This window comes from Chrysochloris asiatica, unplaced genomic scaffold (genome assembly GCF_000296735.1).
Source record: "Chrysochloris asiatica unplaced genomic scaffold, ChrAsi1.0 scaffold00097, whole genome shotgun sequence".
In the NCBI taxonomy this organism is placed as follows: Eukaryota; Metazoa; Chordata; class Mammalia; order Afrosoricida; family Chrysochloridae; genus Chrysochloris; species Chrysochloris asiatica.
This window is the reverse complement of record NW_006408615.1, coordinates 1,536,568-1,555,860: the sequence shown is the minus strand read 5'-3', so window position 1 is coordinate 1,555,860 and position 19,293 is coordinate 1,536,568. Positions and strand designations below refer to the sequence as shown.

The window sequence follows — 19,293 nt, the reverse complement described above, 5'->3', positions numbered from 1 at the left end:
CCGGCTGCTGAGACGCGCTGCTGCCCCCCGCGCGGGCGCCGCGGCTTCAATGGCGCCATCGCCCAGGACCGGCAGCCGGCAAGATGCGACCGCCCTACCCAGCATGTCCTCAACTTTTTGGGCGTTCATGATCCTGGCCAGCCTGCTCATCGCCTACTGCAGTGAGTACCGCGGCCCGGCGTCCGGGCTCCGCCGAGCCTCCCTCGCCGACTCGCGGGCCCGGCCTGGGCACCAGGCCCCGGGTGGCGCGGCGCGTCCCTGCACGCCGGTGCCCGCGGCTGCCCAGTGGACTGTCACCACTCCCGGCCCAGGTCGGGGACCGAAACCCAGCGGGCGGCAACCCGGCCAGGGCTGGGCGCCTAGTGGAGCTCGAGCGGCGGAGGGAGGTCCCGGGCGGGCGGGCGTCGGCGGAGGGTCCTGCCCGGAGCTGCCTGCCGGCGACACTCCCGCCTGGAAGGTGGGGACGCGGCGGCCGGGCGGGAGTGGGAGCGGGAGCGGGAAGGGGACTCGAGCTGAGGCGCGCGGTGGAGCAGACGCCTCCGGGGAGCGGGCTCGCTGGGCTCTTTCTGGCAAGGGTGGAAAAGTGCGGGGTGGGATGCGGACCGCGGGCATGACGCGATCCCGGAACCAAGACCAGACCAGGGCCGCGGGCTGGGTCCGGTGGCGCCCGGGTGCAGGCGCCCAACTGGGGCGGGCTGGGATTGTCGGAGTCCGGGTTCAGGCTCGGGTTGGGCTGGCTCCGGCCGGTCTGTCCCAGGCGGCCGGGCACAGGCTCGGGATCCTTTCCAAGGGAAGGGCTGGTGCTGAGGAGCACCTGCCATGGAGAACTGCCATCAGCGCGGGAGGTGATGAAAAAATATGGATTCTTTACAAAAAATAAAAAATAAAAGAGACCTGTGCCAAGCTGCGCTCCCTTGCCGCCTCCAGAGCGCGGGCCTCGCTCCGCTAGCCCAAGTGTGTCTCGGATGTCTCAAAAATGAGACTGCAGGCCACCTTTGAGCTCAGGGCCGTGACTCAGGCCCGTCCTGGGACAGACCAGCCCACTCGATCGCCCCCACTGCGAGGGAAGCCGGCGCCAGAGCGGGGTGATTCCTATTTGCTTCCACTGGCTGTGCGCTTCCCTACAAATGCTGGCCAGGCTGTGCCACCGCGTGGGGAGGGGTCTCCTGGCGGGAAGTGTTCTAGAAGGGGTCGTAACCTGGGCTACCCAGGCGGGCCTCTGCCACCTTGATGCGCACTGCGCGCCCCTAAGAATGCTCCAGGAAGCCTGCAAGGAGTGGGGTCTGGTCGGATATATATATGCGTGAGAAGACCCCATGCCATCTCGGGGTCCTCAGGCAGCAGTCGTGGGTTCCTCAGCAGAGCCCTGAGCGCCTCTTTCTTGGTACGTCCAAAGGGTTAAAGGCAGGTAAACTCCGCCGCTTTGGGAGAAGGTGTCATTTAAAAGCACTTCCTAGTGGTATGATGGGGGAGGGGAGCAAGGGGAGCTTTCAGCCTTGATTGGAAAGGACAGGAGCGTCTTGGGCCCCCAGCCTCCGGTCCCAGTCCAACTCCAGCGCCAGCGTCCTTGGCGTCCATGCGGAGAACCAATGGCAGCCAGCTGGCCCTGGGAGGCAGCTCGCCAGGTGGGGAAAAGAACAGCTGCTAATTGTTGTTAAGTACCTGACACCCGGCCCTGTTTCTTCAGCACTCAGCGCACCCGGTGGCAGCGAGGACACTCCCTGTGCCCACAGCAACCTCCCTCAAAATATGCAGCGTCAGCCCACTCCCCTCCCCGTCCCCCCTCCTGGACCAAGTGCCCCTAGGCAGCATCCTTCTCTTCCTGCTGATGGCTCACACCTTCCCAAGACTGTTGCCTGCTTTGCGAAGTCAGGTGTCGGAGTGTGATGTCTCCCGGCCTCGCCAGCTGCTCAGACACAAGGCGGGATGAGAGAGCTGCTTGTGCACGCTCTCCCCTGCCTTCCGAAGCCTGGGCGCTCCCACCGCGGGCAAGGACGTTTGGTGGAGAGACCTCAGCCGGGATGGAGCGGAGACTATTAATAATGGAAGCTTTTGGTTGTGTCCTCTCTCCGTGGAATGTTGTAATTGACATAAGAGAACGTTTGCGGACACACCCCATTACGCCGGAAATGCATTTGGAGAAATTAAAACATTTCAGTAAAATACAAAATAGACATTATCATTTATAGCTTGGGACTGCAGACTTAGAGAAAACACTCACTTTTTTTTTTTTTTTTTTTTAAGGATTGGCAAAGTAAACAAAGTGTCCACAAACAATTGCTATCTCTGGGTTTGCGTTTTCCATAGACGTTATCTGGAGTGAAGAAGAATGGTTAGCCTCCTTGTTTGTAAATTGTTTTTGGTTGTTGCTATCAGTAGGGGTTGTTAGTACCCACAATGTGTGTGTGTGAGAGAGAGAGAGATGCGGCAGATATATTTGTCTCTTATTAGCTCAGGAAACTGATAAGTATCAAACAGGATTCAATTACCCTGCCTCTTAGGCGTGTGCCTCTCTCTGCAGCGAAGTGCAGAAAACATTCGCTTTCTGGTGCTATTGAAAGAAGAGGGGATGCTTTCTTGGCCTGATTCTCTCAGTTCGGGGGGCCGTGGAAAAGCAGTTCTTTCTCACTAGGATGTGATTCATATTTAAGGGGATGGGCTCCACCCTCTGGTGGGAGACAGACCTGCAGTCCACCAATTAGATTAGTTGCTATAGTGACAGTCTTGTCATTTTCTCCAATTGGGGGAGGACGCCCAGAGCGGCACAAAGGGGCTAGGGCTCCAGGCTTACTTGTAAATGCTCCCAGCACTCTCTGTGCATTCGCAGGCGGATCCCTGGGCGGACAACCAGCCTGGGCACAGGGCTGGACCTTGCCCAGTGATGAGTGGACGTAGACTGTGAGGAGCTTTGATGGGAAAGTTGGAGCTCTCCTTCCCCCGGTGTATGCATCTCTGTTGGCTTTAAGAAGGCAGCATTGGATTGCTGTTTCTTCTACAGAGCTGGGTACGGGAGTTCTGTGTGGACAGGGTTCTTGAATCCTGCAGGCTCTGCTTCAGCCACCATCAGGTGGGCCGAGCCTTGCAAAGACACACAGTCAGGGAGATGGGACTTTGATAAAAGGAGCCCTGGTGGCACAGTGGTTAAGTGCTGGGCTGTGCTAGGAAAGGTCAGTGGTTTGAACCCTCTGGAGGCCCCAAGGAGGTTAAAAGATAAAGAAGCAAAAACCTGGCAATCCATTCCCCTAAAGATCAGGGTTCTCTGCCCCCATGACCTTTGTCCCTTTGATTGGAATCCACAGGAGGGACCCAGAAACAGCTGGGTGGGGAACACTTGAGTATTGGCCTGACCCTCTGCAGGTAGCTTGGTGGAAAATTCCATGCAGGTGAAGTCAGGATTGGTGTGGGGGCATGATTTGCATTTGAAAACACCTAGCTATGGGGCGGCTCCTAGTGTGGTGCTTTAGGGTCAGCACTGGACTGAACTACAAGGTCCATAGTTCAAACCCACCAGCTGTTCCTGAGAAATGCTATATAGGATCGCTATGAGTAGGAACCAACTCCGTATCACTTTAACAATTACAAGGGATGGGGGTGAGGGGCAATTTGACTGTTTTTGAGAGGGATTTGATTTTCCCAAATAAATTCCATCAAAAGTGGATGGTGTCTTGAAGTTTTAAATGGTGTGTTTGGCTTCAACTATGGGAAAAAGTTACAACTTTTGAATTCTCTTTAATCCCCTCGGATGCTATCCAAGCATAAACTCTTTCAAGTTATTTCTCTTTTATCAATGCAATTTACTGCCTATTTAGGAGAGCTTAGAGTATACCACTGCTCGGCTGTTGAAATCCTCCTTCTGTAGTCCTTGCTTGAGGCTTAAATGATGCCATTCCAAAGTTTATTTCTCACCCTAGTTTGTGTTTGTTTGTTTTTAATTCCGACCATGTTTTCATTTGATGGATTGCTGGCATGAGATAAGATCCATCATACATTTGTGTCTCTACTACATCAAGGTCAGTTGCTTAGTTTGTGGGATCCTGTCCACTGGTATGGTGCTAACCAAAAGGTCAGAGGTTCAAACCCACCAGCTGCGCCTTGGAAACCCTATTGGTTATGTGCCCTGGAGTCGGTTGTGACTCATAGCAACCCTGTACAGGGTTTCCGAGGCTGTAAATCTTTACGGGAGGAGAACGCTTCATCTTTCTCCCACAGAACAGCTGGTAATTTCGAACTGCTGACCTTGCGGCTCTCAGCCCATTTTGTAACCCCTACGCTACCAGAACTGACTCCATGGCACTTAAGGGTAGCAGCAACATAGAGTGCTAGTGTGACTCTGTAGGGTAAGCTGTAGTTGTTAAGTGCCCTGGAGTTGGTTCTGACTCACAGTGACCCTGTATAGGGTTTCTTAGGAGCGGCTGGTGGGCTTGATCTGCCGACCTTGCACTGGACTACTAAATGCAAAGTTGGAGGTTCAAACCCACCAGCTGCTCCTCAGAAGCCGCCCTATACATGATCACTATGAGTAGGAAGTACTCCATGGCATTTAACAACAACAATATCCGCTGGTCGAAGACGGTGAGCTCTCTCAAGGGTTCTCCTGAGCAAGGGCCCCTGGGGCAGGGGACTTCAGAAAATTCTAGAACACAGAGTGTCTGGCTGTTACTGCACACCTCTTTTATGAGGCCCATCCCTGACTCTTACCCTGAAGACATTCCAGGGAGTGGGATCTGCTCAGGGCTCCAGGTTCCTCTGGAGGCCTCGGAGGCCAGAACCCACCTCATCAAAAGCGGGGCTGGACTGGTGAGGTGCTGTCTCCCTAGGGAATTCCGCTCTGGATCCGACACCCAATCTTCTTCAAATGAAATAGGTGGGTCAACTCTTGAGGCATGAAGATGCTCCAGGTGACTTTTATGGGCGTCATTATAGGGAAATGTTATGATAATGTGCCACTAGAAAAGGAAAGAAACACAAAACATTAAAATCCCCATTTCTTTCCCTAGCACTGCAGCTGAGCCCACAGAGAAGGGCTCATTTCTGCATTAAAATGTGCTGCTCTGGAGTTAATGACCTCCACACAGGGCCACCTGTCACCCAGCGTGCTGCAGAGGAGGCAACAGGCCTGGTGGGTGGGCTCCTGGTTTCTCTGGGTGTGAAGTGACACTGCTGCTTTGGAAAGATCTGGGCTGGTGACAGGAGGAGCATCCAGTGGGCAGAGTCTCTTTCCTGTGGTTCCCAGGGACCCTGCTGAGCAGGAGGCCCTGGACTTGGGGTGGGAAGGCCAGAGATCACAGGGTTTTCTGTGCATACCCTCCAGGTGGCATTAAGTTCTGCTGGTGAGTTTCTTCCTTCAGGATGCATCTGGGCATGTTCTCCAGGCCAGGACCTTGGAGAGCTGGACAGACAACACCACTGTCTGATTGTAGGATGCGTGGGATGCAGGTTGGCAGCAGGCGGGGCCCACACACCCATGCTCTCGTGGACCCCCTCACTCTGCGGGTATGATGGAGCATTCTGCAGGGTGGAGCGGCTGTGTGGGCCCCAGTGTGGAAGTGCTTTCACCGACCCCATGGGCCCAGTAGGTTCCTCTTGGACTCCTTAGCTGGTTTCGGATTCCATATGCCTGTGGACATGTGCTGGGGAGTGGGGACCGGGCCTGGGGGTGGTGTCCCCCTGGATGGCTTGTGGGCTTCAGTGACTCCCGTCAGAGAGCTCGGTCATGAGCAGAACTCCTTACCCCTCAGGTGCAGCAGGCTTGGCCAAGGTGAGCTCTGTCCCGGACTCTATGGTGAGCTGACTGCATTGCTTGTCTGCTTTGGAATGACAAGGGCGGCCGAGAGCTGACTCTGGGCACACAAGTGCATGCGGACACTGGTCTTTCCTTCTTCTTTTCATCAGTGTAGGTGAGCTCCCAGGGCCAGGCATGGGAGGCAGGCACAGGGGGGACTGGCCCTGGGCGTGGCCTGCTCATTCCTTTGATGGACACTCAGTAGTAGGCACTGTGTGACAGTGTAAGCCTTAGGAACTGGACTCCAGTGGGGCAGATGGCCAGGAAGCACCTCCGTGACAAAGACCCCAACCCTGAAGTCACAGAGACAATATTGCTCTGCTTGTGTCTGGTGCCCTCTCGCCTAGAGCTGGACACAGAGGGGACCCTGTCCTGTCCTTATCCTGTGTGGCTCATTGGTAACCGTAAGGTTCAGGTTTCCTGAACCCAGTAGGGCTCTCCAACAGGTGGGCTCCCCTGTGCTCTGAGCGTGAGTCGGGCCCGGGCATCATCCAGGCCAGCTCCTGCCTCCATTGCGTCAGAGCTCCGTCCTGTGGTCTGTGGAAGGCACACGCCACAGGGAGGGTCCTGCTCTGCTTTACTCCTGTGCAGGGAGCGTGACCACTGCCTGGTGGGTCCCCCTGGTCCTCCCTGTCTTGCCAGTGCTCTGATGGCACATCTGACCACTGAGCTGGACAAAGTTGTCGTTGCCCATATCAGCACAGTGAAGAGCTTGGGGCAGAAGGGTGTGCCTGTGTGAGGTCTGGAGCGAGCTTGTCCCCTCCTTGGGTTTCATCATATGAAAAATGAAGGCATAGCGGATCCACATCGTCTTTCTGGTTCTTCCTGCTCAAAAACCCAGAGGACTGGCGGAATCGGTAGGAAGTGCTTTCTCAAGCGTTCCTGTGAGAACACCGTCTGCCTCCCGCTTTCCTGGGCCAACACGAGAAAATCTTTATCGCCTTCAGTACTTTCCTCTTCTGCTTCCCTTGGGGCCAGGGCTGTGGACGTCGTGCTGTGGACATCAGGGACCAGACAACTCTTTGTGGGGTTGGTGGTGGCTGGACACTGTAGTGTGTTAGATTAGCATCCTTGCTCTCCTCTCACCAGAGGACAAAATCACTCCAGACTTTTGGGAAGACCCTTCATGGCATGGACTGAGACATTGGCTCAAACAGGACCATGAAGCTGGGGCAGGACCGGGTATGGGGGCTTCAGGAACCAACTCCACGATCCCTGTCATCGCCTCATCCGGGGATCCCCACTCATCTCATTTGCCCCGGTGGTCAGGGTTGTTACGTGCTGCCCGGTCCTCTGCTATCTGCAGAGCTGGCACAGTGTCAGCCCCACCTGCCATTTCTGGGTGTTCTATTTCTGTCATGCTGAGATCTCGGTGGGTGCCCCTTCGCCTATAGCCCTTGCCTGTAACCAGCACCCGGGCGCTGAGCAGCCTGGCCCAGGACTGGGGGATGCGAGTCTGCATATCTTCACCATGCCTGACTTTTAGCACCTGGAGCCCGAGAGGTGCTCTGAGAGACTCCTCCTGTCCGCTCTAGACGTCATCACTGCTCCACGTTTCACATGGGAATGCACTGCCGGTGGAGATACCTGCTTCAACCATGCGCTTCACACCAAGGGCTTCAGTTCCAGGTTTCAGTTCTAGGCGCTTTGAGGTGTTTTGAGCTTACCAAAACCAATTTTAGAAGTATAGTCTTCTTTGGAAAGTTCTGCTGTGAGGGTCTACCTGAAAACCCAGGTGTGTCACCTGTCACCCGGGTGGGCCTACCTATGGACCGAGGTGTGTCACCTGTCATCTAGGCGGGTCTCCCTGTGGACACAGGAGTGTCCCCTGTCATCTGGACAGGTCTGTGTGGACCCCAGCCCCAGCCCACTAGCACTGCACATGGCTCTGCATCCCAAGTCCACCCTTCATCAACATCCCCAGAAACTGAATCTGACACATCAAGGCCAGGGCCAGGCCACTGCTCCTGAAGGTTTTCCTGGTCACTTAGTTCTCCCCAGGGACCAGACTCAAGCCCATCCTTCTGCTTCATTTTGCAGACAGAGGTCAGAGATGCACTCAAGGTCACACGGTGAGAGTGGTGGAGCCGGACCAGACTCCAGGACTGACGCTTCTGCCACCTGGTTCATGGTCCAGGTCACTCCTGCTCTTCCTGTAACTTCTGCACACTGGTGTGATTGCACACACAGATGTTTGCCCACACACATTTTATCTTGGGCCTTGATGTTCTCCTGGGGTGGATGCTGCTGGCCTCTTGCAGGTTGAAGAGTTTGCAGGGATGATTGTGTGAGTTTCCGCTGGCTCACCTGTAGTCTGTCCTCCCCAACCCAGCCTCCTTAGAGCGTGCTTGCTTTCCTTTAACTTCATGGGTAGGAGAGAGCGCCAGCATTTGCCTGTGGCTTAAACAACGGGATTGAAAGTCAGAAGTGCTACCATGCAGGAGCGTGACCCACAGAGGTTGTCCAGGTATCTGGCACCCTAACAAGTAGGCTTGTCCAGGCTTCCCAGGTCCTGGAGGTTCCCACCAGACTAGGTTGGTGCATTAGTCCCACCCAACCCCCCATCGTCAGCAGAAGCCGTTTGCTCTTCCCCTGAGCAAAGTTGCTAAGTGAGAAGTGAGTCATCTGATGTCTAGCTCCTAGTAGCAATGGGGAAGCAGGTCCCCTCGCTGCTCTGCCACGTTCTGTCTGTCTCCCCACCTAGTCCTAGCACCCACCTGATGCTCTGGGTGCTTCTGGCTGAGCAGACACGCCGGGCATTTCTGCCTGATTGTCTGCCCTTTGTCCTGGATGGAGTAAGTGAGCGGAGAAATAAGGAAGATGTTAAGGCTGTTCCCAGCTGCCCCTCACTCCCACTTCCTGCTAAGGGCATCTCCTCCAGGTGGCCTGTTACCCCCTGCCCTGCAATGATCCTTCCTGGGAGGGCAGAGGGGCTGTAGCCCTCATCGTGGTTCAGGAGCTGGGGACATATCACCCACGCCATCCTCGCCAGGGGGACCTGCCAACAAGCCACCACCTGATCCCCCATCTTCACTTCTGACCAGCCCCTCCCTCTGCTCTCCAGCCAGGCCAGGGTGATCCCCCAGACAGCGTCAGGACACTGCGCCTGCGCTCAGGACTCCCACGGACCCCATCCACCTTGGGAGACACTTGTGAGCACGTGTCCTTATCTCCAATCTACTAGCATACCTCATGGACCCTGTTCACCTGTCCTGGGGTGCTCTAGGGGCCCTGCCCCCCATGACGTAGCAGATGATAGCTCCCTTCTCTATGTCTTCCAGGACCTGGTCCTCACCCTCCAGGCAGGACTTGGTTCTCCTGGGGCTTATGACAAGTCCTGAAGGTACGGATCATTTAATCCGTGACCACTAACTGAAATGGTGGTGGTTCACACCCACCTAGAGGGATCTTGGACAAAAGGTCACAGCCTTGAAAACCAGATGGATCTTACGGCCGGCGGCTGGTTGTTATGACGTAGCCCTGGTCCCCTGCTCTCTGTACGGGGCATCTCTAGAACAGCAGTCGTCTTTTCTGTCATCCTTGCTCCCTGGGACCCTACACAGGAACGCCACATACTGATAGACAGGGATGGGCAGAATGGACAGAAACAGAAATGGATATGAACGGTCTAACCTGCTAGATTGTCCAGCCTGGACCTGAGCCGTGTAAACCTAACGAAACCCATGGAGGCGACCCCATAAGGCAGACTAGAACTGCTCCAGAGAATTTCTGAGACTGAATCTTTACGGGACAGATGGTCCCATCTTTCTCCTGTGGAGCTACTGGTGGGTTTGAACCACCGGCCTTGAGTTTATAAGTCCAACACTTAACCAGCTACACCACCAAGGCTCTGTGGGCTCTGCCATTTCTAATGACCCAGGAGGAACTGTGATTTCTTGTCATTTCACTCACTCCAAGGAGGTCCCTTTATGTTTGGAAAATTCCACACCAGGACGATGTCCATGAACGAATTTACGCTGACTTATCTCTTTGATATTTCTTTAGTGCAGAAATGCTGCACAAGACACACCATTTCGAGCATTTCAGTAACTGATTACGTTCTTCACGTTCTGCAACTGTCTTCCCATCTTTTCCCAAGTCTTTCCACCAGCATCAGCGTAAACTCACTGCGCTCGAAGCTTCTCATCTAACCTCTCGACTTGCTCTTGTCACTTTGATCTCACCTACCCGGCTCAAAGCCGACTTCTTCCCTAATGACGTGAAAGAATTGCAGCAACAGTGAACCCCAGTAATAACAACATGAGATGACACGGAGCCGTGTGATGTTTGCTTCTGGTGTGTGTGGGATTGCCTGGGATTTGGAGCAGACACTCGGCAGCTGGTCTGAAGCTGAAAGTTTAAAAATTGTTTCAGGGCCGTAGCCCCAGAGGGCCATCTTTCCTCAGTGTCATTTTGAAATTTGGAATCCTGGGTCACGTTTTTCCCCCTTTTAATCAGGATTCTTCTATAGAATGGCTGCCCTTTTGAACGTTCACTGATTAAGAGGACAACTGAAGTGTCCTCCTGACCAAGGATTTGGCATCAGCACACTTGGATGGGTTCCGTGGGGAGAGGTGACTGGTTGTCTTTGTGATTCCTGGTGTGCATTTGACTGTAATTTGCTCAGGAGCATCCCAGCAACCCACTCCTTAGCCTGAGGGCTGCTTTGTCATGGGGGTGGGGGGGTGGGGGGGTCAGATCTGGATGGTTCTGGTTCTCCGGAGTGCTCTTATCTTACGATTTTGAGTCATTAGAATGCTAATGACTGAGAAGCCCGCTAAAAGGCTTCCTGGGCTCCCAGGAGTGGTCTTTCTCAGTCAGACACTTTCACTGTATTTTTAAAAAGTATTTCTTCTGCAGTATTCCATCAGCAGGTATTAGCATGGCCTAGCATACAGTTAAACACCACCAATTCATCGTACAGGATGCACGCTAATTAACTGGAACGTGTTGATGTCCTTTGGCCCGCCTTCGTGGTGTGGAAAAGACTCAGGTCACTGGCACCTTGTCCTGGGGGTTTCTTTCTTCCTGGGCTCCTGTCTGCCTGCTGGAGAGACCCATGGTTTGGGGAAAGGTGGCTGTCTGTCTGTGTGTGTGTTTCAGGAGGCAGTTTCTCATTTTAACTCTTCACATGTGCTGACCTACCCCACCCCCCCTACCACACACACACACACACATGCCTGTCTCCCAGGATGCTGATGGTTTTCAGAGACAGAGCAGTCTTCCACTTCCATGAGGTCTCATCTCAGGTGGGGATGGTAGGACGTGTGTTTGGCTGAAGATGCTGCATAGGGGCAGGGTATCACTGGCCATAGGCTCCCCAAGGCAGGTGACCATGGGTAGTCTGTTGGACCCAATGGAGCAGACAGAGCTGGTTAGAGCTCACTGGACCCTGGGTCTGAAGCAGGAGCATTTCAGTGAGTTTGGGGAGGTTTCTGACACCCAGAGTTGGGCTCCCACTGTGCACAGACACCGTTGCTGAATCTGGTGGTGCTTTTGGTGCAGTTGCATGTTTCCTACCATCTCCATTGTGGTTACACGATGAAAATGGAAGTGGTTCTTAAGGCAGGAGGTGGTCTTAAGGAGGAAGATGGTGTGGGGTCCGTGGGGTCCAGCAGGTGTGAGGAGGTGTAAAGGGCACAATGGATACTTCCCGTGTAATGGGCCCCTCCTGCAGACATCCTGTCCTGCCTGTGAGACCTGAGATGGGCTCAGGGCACCAACTCGACACTCAAATGCAGGTGGAGTGACCACAGGGCCTCTCAGGACACCTGTCTTCCTGGTTGTATCTGTGAGATGTATCTCTCTCTCTGTGTGTGTGTGTGTGTGTGTGTGTGTGTGTGCACAGAGAAACCACATGTGTAGTTGTGGGGACTGAGTAGTCCCAAATCTGTGGGTCAGGCAGCAGACTGGATGTCCTGCTCCTGGTCTCAGCAGCGTCTACTTGCTGACATCAGGTACAGGACTAGAGACAGCGAGAGCAAGTGTTTCCACCACATGCACTGGTGTACTGGAGGCAGACCCATCTGTTTACATTAGAGTCCATCATATGCGATTGTGTCATATGGGCAGCGATTGCATCATGTCGCATGATTCAGAGCACCCAGACCAGTGTCTGCTAAACCACCGAGACTCACAGCTCGGACAATCTGATACATGATGTTAAGCATGTCAGTGTGTCCTGTCTGTCACCCCTGGGGAATAACCAGGACACCAGTTCAGGGAAGAGACCTGGTGCCCCCTAGGTGGAACTGCCCAGGAGGGCATGGGCAACCGGCCTGGGCAGGGGGCTGCAGCTAGGACTGAGGAGCATGAGGACTGCTCAGAGAAGAGGTGAATCCTCATAGCCAGCTGGAGGCCTTTCTCAGTGTGCACATCACTGTCACCTGCAGGGTCCAACCCAGACCATACAGCACGGGCACATGTAACTGTCATGGCCCTCCAGCGCGAACCAATAGGAGATTACATGCACACACATGCACAGAGATACACACATAGATATTTACACACTGAAACAAAAAATACATACACATATATGCCTACATATGCACATTGCACACACATACACATATATGCACACAACTAGCTATACATTGCACACACAAGTACCCCACACACATGTATACACATGTACACATATAACTCACACAAATTCATGTGCGCACACACATACATATAAATCCACACACGCATGCACACACAAAAACATACATATACTCGTGTTTTTGAAGAGAGCCCCACATGTCTTCAGTTTGTGATACTCTTGTGGCTTGCTGTTTCTGTGATAGCACAAGCTATGCCATTGGTGTTTCAAATACCAGCTCATCCATGGTGGACAGATTTCAGTGGAGCTTCCAGAACTAGCAAGAAGGAGTAGGTGGTCCACTCCTGAGGGATTATCCCGTGAAAACTTTATGAAACGCAGGGAAACAGGGTTTGATACAGCGCGAGAAGATGAGCCCATCATTTGGAAAGCTCTCAAAATACCACTAAGGAAGAGCTGCCTCTTTAGAGTATAGGCTACCTTAATGATGTGGACGGAGCAAATCTTTCTGGACCTTCACTTGCTGATGAGGCACAACTCAAAATGAGAAGAAATAGCTCCAAACATCTATCAATAATCTGAATGTGGAATGCACAAAGTGTGAATCTAGGAAAACTGGAAGTTGTCAGAAATGAAATGGAACACTTAAATATCAATATCCTTGGCATTACTGAGCAGAAATGCTTTGACATTGGTCATTTTGAATTGGAGATTCAGATGGTTTACTGTGCCAGGAATGGCACATTGAAGAGAAAGTGTGGTGTTCATCGTCAAAAACAGCATTTCAAGATTCATCTTGAAATATAGTGCTGTCTGTGACAAGATGCCATCTATCATCTACAAGGAAGACCAGTTAGTACAAAATTATTCTAATTTATGCAACAACCATGAAGAAATTGAAGAATTCTATCAGCTTGTTCCGTCTGTAATCTATCAAACATTCAATAAGAATGTATTGATAATTACCTGTGACTGGAATGAGAGACATGGAAATGAAGAGGAATGTCCTTTGTTGGAAATTATGGCCTTGGTGATGGCAATGGCATTGGATATAAGAGGATAGATTTCTGCAAGACAAATGACTTTATTGCAAATACCTGTTTTCAACCACATGAATGGTGACTCTACACATGGACCTCACCAGATGGAACACACAAGAATGGCATTGACTCCATGTGTGTGAAGAAAAGATGGAGAAGCTCCTTATCATCAGCCAAAACAAGGCTGGGCTCTGAATGTGAAACAGACTATCAATTGTTCCTATGTGAGTTCAGACTGAAGCTAAGGAAACCTAAAACAAGCTCAGGATAGTCAAAATACAACCTTGAGTATAACCCGATTGAATTTAGAGATCATCTGAAGAGCTGTTTTGACACATTGAACACTAATGACCAAAGACCAGAGGAGTTATGGGATGACATCAAAAACATCATACAGGATGAAAGAAAAAGGTCGTTAAAAGACCAGAAAAAAAGAAAAGACAAAAGTGAATGTCATAAGAGACTGAAACTTGCTCTTGAACATAAAGAAGCTAAAGCGACTAGAAGAAATGATGAAGTAAAATGACTGAATAGAAAACTTTAAAGGGCACCTCCAAAAGACCAAGTAAAGTATTATAATGAAATATGCAAAGAGCTGGATCAGAAAATCAACAGGGAAAAACACACTCAGTATTTCTCAAGCTAAATGAACTGAAGAAAAAGAAAAACCAAGCCTCAAGTTGCATTATTGAAGGATTCTATGTGTAAAATATTGAACAATGCAGGAAGCATCAAAAGGAGATGGAAGGAGGACACAAAGCCACTGTACCAAAAATAATTGGCTAACACTCAACCATTCGGAAGGTGGAATATGATCAAGAACCGATTGTACTGAAGAACAAAGGTCAAGCTTTGCTGAAGGTATTACTGGAAAAACGAAGCTCCAGGAATTGACGTAATACAAATTGATATGTTTCAACAAACTGGCGCAATACTGGAATCATTCACTAGTCTATGCCAAGAAATTTGGAAGACGCCTCCCTGGCCATCCAATTAGAGAAGATGGATATTGCCCCTATTCGAAAGAAAGATCATCCAAAATTGGGAAACTTTGGGATATTATATCACACACGAATAAAATTTTGCTGAGAATAATTCAAAAGCGGTTGCAGCAGTTCATGGAAGGGAGCTGCAAGAAATCCAAGCTCATTTCAGAAGAGGATGTCGATTGAGGGATATCATTGTGGAAATCAAATGAACGTTGGCTGAAAGCAAAGAATACTAGAGAGATGTTTACTTGTGTTTTACTGATTATGCAAAGACATTCAGCTGTTTGGACTATAGCAAACAATGAATGACATTGTGAAGAATGGAAATTCCAGAACACTTAACTGTGCCCATGAGGAACCTGTACATAGTCCAAGAGGCAGTCATTTAAATTAAACAAAGGGACACTGTATAGTTTAAAATCAGGAAAGATGTGTGCCAGGGTTGTATTGTTTCATCATACTTATTCAATCTGTATGCTGAGCAAATAATCTGAGAAGCTAGATTATATGAAATAGACTATGGCATCAGGATTAGAGGAAAACCCATTAACTACCTGCGATATGCAGATGATACAGCCTTGCTTGCTGAAAGTGAAGAGGACTTAAAATACTTACTGATGAAGATGAAAGACCACAGCCGTCAGTATGGGTTGCATCTCAGTGTAAAGAAAACAAAAATCCTTAAGTGGACCAATTAACACCATAATAAATGGAAAGAAAACTGAATGAAGTTGTCAAGGATCCATAGTCAATGCTTACGGAAGCAGCAGTCAAGAAATCAAATGACATGCTGCATTGGGTGTATCTGCTTCAACAGACCCTTCAAGATGTTAAAGCTCAAGGATTAAGATGTGCTGGACTCAAGCCATGGTGATTTTAGTTGCTTCAGATGCATGTGAAAGATGGGCAGTGAATAAGGAAGAAGACCTGAGAAGAATGCATGCATATGAGGTATGGTGTTGGAGAGGAATATTGGAAGTACCATGGACTGCCAGAAGAACAAACAAATGTGTCTTGAAAGGGGTGGGGAGGTGTTATGTATGATGCTGTCCTGGGGGACGCACATACTATTGTGTCTTTGTTAAGACCCACAGGACATCAGCACACACAGTGAGCCCAGGACTTCAGCTAGTAACAATATATCCACGTGCGCCTTGCCTTGCAACAAAGCCCTGCATGAAAGCAAGATGGTAGCAACAAGGGAAACAGTTCAGTGGGGCAAAAGGGGGTTTGGTAACTATCTGTACTTTTTGCTCCAATTTTTTGCAAAAATTAAAACTACTCTAAAAGTCAGTTTGGAAAAAATCAAAAAGAAGGAAGGAAGAAAAAGGAGAGGGGAAGAAGGGGTTTGGGGCGGTACCTCCAGCCCTGGGTGGTTCTCAAAAAGCCTGTAGCAGGGTGACACCCCCATGTCCATCTGTCAACCTCCAACCTGGTTGAAGGAAAGTGCTCTCACCTGGCTCCCTACCTGGCCAAGGTGGGCTAGGCTTGTTCCCCAGGAACCCTGTCCCTGCCCTCTGGTCTCCATGACCGGCTCGCCTGCCACAGAGGAGCCACCTCCAGGCCCTCCGGAGCAAGGTAGGGCATGAACACCTGTCCAGGTGTGGTTCTAAGGAGAATGACTCGAAGGACCTGGGTATAATGACTCTGTGGTCATCATTGTTGGGGAGCACGTGGGTGGGCCAACTCTTAGCTGTGCCTCAGTTGCCCACTGACCTTTGCACTGGCCTCCCCGTCAGATTGATGTCCTTGCAATCAGTGAAGGTCCAGCACACAGGTCCAGGGGGCTACTGATTCTGCCTCGGTTCTGCAGCACCCTGATGAGCCCCGTACCAGCACACAGATGCCAAGGCCGTGGGCTCTTGACACTCGGAGGACCACCTGGAGGAAGCCAATTTGTGATGCCCTGATCAGAGCTCAGGGGCTCTGGTGGTGTTTTGGGTTAAACATTGGGGCCCTGGTGGTGTTTTGGGTTAAACATTGGGCTGCCATCCAAAAGGCTGATGGTTCAAACCCACCAGGCTCTCCACGCTCCATGAGAGAGAGATGAGACCACCAGCTTTCTGTAAAGATTTACAATCTCAGAAACTCTATGGGGCAGTTCTCCTCAGTCGCATTAAGTTCACGGTGAGTTGGAATCGGCATGAAGGCGATCTTGGTTAATATGAAGTCAGAGCGTGAGGGGCATTCCTAAAGCCCTTTAGGGCATAACACCATGCTGGTCTTTCTGTTTCTCTAATTAAAAAATAAATGTGTGCAGCAGAAAGTATGGAACCTGGGAACGTGTGCACAGAACGAGACGCAAATTGTGAATGTCCTGAGTGCTCCGAGGCAGTCCTGCAGATCGCTGGCAGTTTACAAGCACGTGCTTTCACCAGATTAAGGTCCTGCTGCTTAGTAAACATTGTTTTTAATTCTCTTTCCAGGAGGTGGACACTCTCCTCCCCACAGGGCATTCGTTGGATCCCACTTTCCTCTTTCTGTTGGAGGGGGGCAGCGAGTTGGGGCATCTTGCTGGGTGTCACTGAGGACGTGTTTGTTGGGGGCTCTTTATTGTTTGGGAGAACAGAGTGTGTGGCTGCAGAAACTTCTCTCAGAGCACAACCTTGCAGAGGGTCAGAGAGGATGTATCAAAGGGAACAAATAAAAAAACCTGACACATGCCTGTGTTCCAGAAAACTGCTCCCAGGGAGTCTCAGGGGCTGTGATCTTAGGGAGCACTCCTGGTGTGGCGCTGTAGGATCAGCACTGCACTGCAAACCACAAGGTCGGCAGTTCAAACCCACCAGCTGCTCCTCGGAAACCCTAGACAGGGTCACTATAGGTTGGAACCGACTTGATGGCACTTAACAACAACAACAACAACATTAGTCTTAGGAAAGCTTCTGTTGAGGTTTTACTAGGTGGATTAAGAAGCCTCCCCAGTGTTAGCCACCTCTGGACTTGACCCTCGTTTGACATGCGTCTCTCAGCCCTGTGAGTGCATTGGAGGTGACCTGGAGCCTGGAGGCAGAGGGGTGTGCAGACAGCGGGCATTGATTTTCCACTTGTGCACTGAGCATTGAGAACTGTCTTTAAGGGCGTGGGGGGCTCGGGTGGTCGGGCACCCTCCATTTCCGGGGACCCCTTCAGTCCACACTGACTCACCATCATTGCTTTGGTGAAGTTTATCCCTCACTGTTTTTGGTAGGAAACAATGCCATTAGCGCCTACAATGCACAGAATGAAATTTCAGAACCTAACTCATGCTGCGCGAAGAGATTTCAGATTTGAGAGAAAAGGAATAGCTTGTCTTACCAGGGTGTGATGCTGTAGGATAAACACTGGAATGCTAAACCTCAAGGTCAGAGGTTCAAACCCACCAGCCGCTCCTCTCCCTGAGATCTCTTACAGGGTTTCTGTAAAAGAACTGACTTCACAGCACAGTAATCAAGTAGGAGGCATGTGCTTGGCTGTTCACAGAAAAGTCACATGTGCCACTTGGGGCATCTAGAAGTGCCTTAGGAGAAAAGCCCAGGATCTTCTTCCAAACATCAGTCACTGAAAACTCTCTGGGGGGCACAGATCTGACACACGGGGTGGCCATAAGTAGGGGTCCACTAGCAGCTGGTTTGGTTTTTAGGAACCCTGGTGGCATGAGGGTTAAGTGTTGGGCTTGAACCAAACAGCTGCTCATCGGGAGGAAGATGAGGCTGCCTGTTTCCCTAAAAATGGACAACCTCAGAATTCCTGTGCAGCAGTTCCGTTCTGTCCTACATGGTGCTAGGAGCCAGAATGCCTTGGGTTCCGTTGGGTTCTGTCTCTGGGGTCTATCGATCTTGAGCGGCTGCCCAAGTTCTACTGTATTCTGGTGAAACCTCACACTGGCCGTGTATTGAGTTTTGTCTGGTCCTCTCTCCTGGGGCATGTGCTCTCAGGAGGTCCCTGCCCCCTGTGCTAGAGTACTGGCCTTTGTCCAGCACCCCGGTGGACAGCCGGTGGCCACACCTGCTGAGAGATGGTGTGGGGTGAGTGAGCAGAAGATGCTGGGACCTGACTTCCAGGCGTGGACCCCCTGTATGCCCCTCTAGAAGGACTGCGCACCAGTCTGAGCAGACGGAGGGACTGCCCTGGTGGTGTGGACATCCTGGGTGTGACTTACCATCACCTGCATGGAGACATGCCTCCAAGTGCACAAAGCTGGGGTCTTCAAAGGACACCTCTCTGTTCTCACCATGTTGGAGCTGCACGGTGTTGGCAGGGTGTCAGCAGGGCATCTTCCTTGCCTCTCCTTGATTCTGGATATTCCTGGGCACTGCTGGGCACGTAGAGGGACCTTCAGGTTCTTTGTCCTGTGTGACTGTTTCCTTGTCGGCCTTTGGAGATTAGGATGGGGGCCCACCTGACTCATTTAACTGATCAAAAACAAAACCCCCTATTTCCAAGCAAGGCCACCTTCACAGGTATAATAAGTTGGGCACATGAATCTATCTTTTCATGTAGTTTATTTTACACTTCAAAAAAAATTGTGATTTTTTTTTCCATTCAACAAGTATTGATACACATTTTGTTTCATGCCATTGATTGCAGTTCCCATCATGTGACATCATGTGCCCCACTTCCTCCTTGTGTTTTCTGTGTCTGTTCCTCCTCCTTTCTCAACCTCTGTGAACTTTGTCTTTGTGCAAATGCAGTCCCTTGGGTCACAGAAGGTTGATGATTCTAAGGTGTGCTCCCGTCCCTGGTGTTATTGCTAGCCTTATTCACCTGTCTACTGTTTGGCTGAAAGTTGAATTTCACTTCAGTTCCAGATCTGAAGAGTGACTAAGGGTTGACTACGCAAAGGCTTTCAGTTGTGTGGATCATGACAAGCTGTGGACAACATTGCGAAGTATGAGTATTCTGGAACACTTAATTGTGCTCATGAGGGATCTGTACATGGACCAAGAGGTGATTGTT

General features: G+C 51.1%; 1 protein-coding gene across 1 annotated transcript in view; it reads left to right on the top strand.

Annotated features, from left to right (window-relative positions):
• The first annotated feature begins 7 nt into the window (after window positions 1-7).
• The window catches only part of LOC102835595, a 286,665-nt gene continuing 267,379 nt past the window's right edge, over window positions 8-19,293 (top strand). Inside the window, exon 1 of the mRNA XM_006866885.1 lies at window positions 8-161. Coding sequence (XP_006866947.1) covers window positions 50-161 — 112 coding nt within the window. The 5' untranslated portion in view covers window positions 8-49. The remainder of the gene's footprint in view (window positions 162-19,293) is intronic.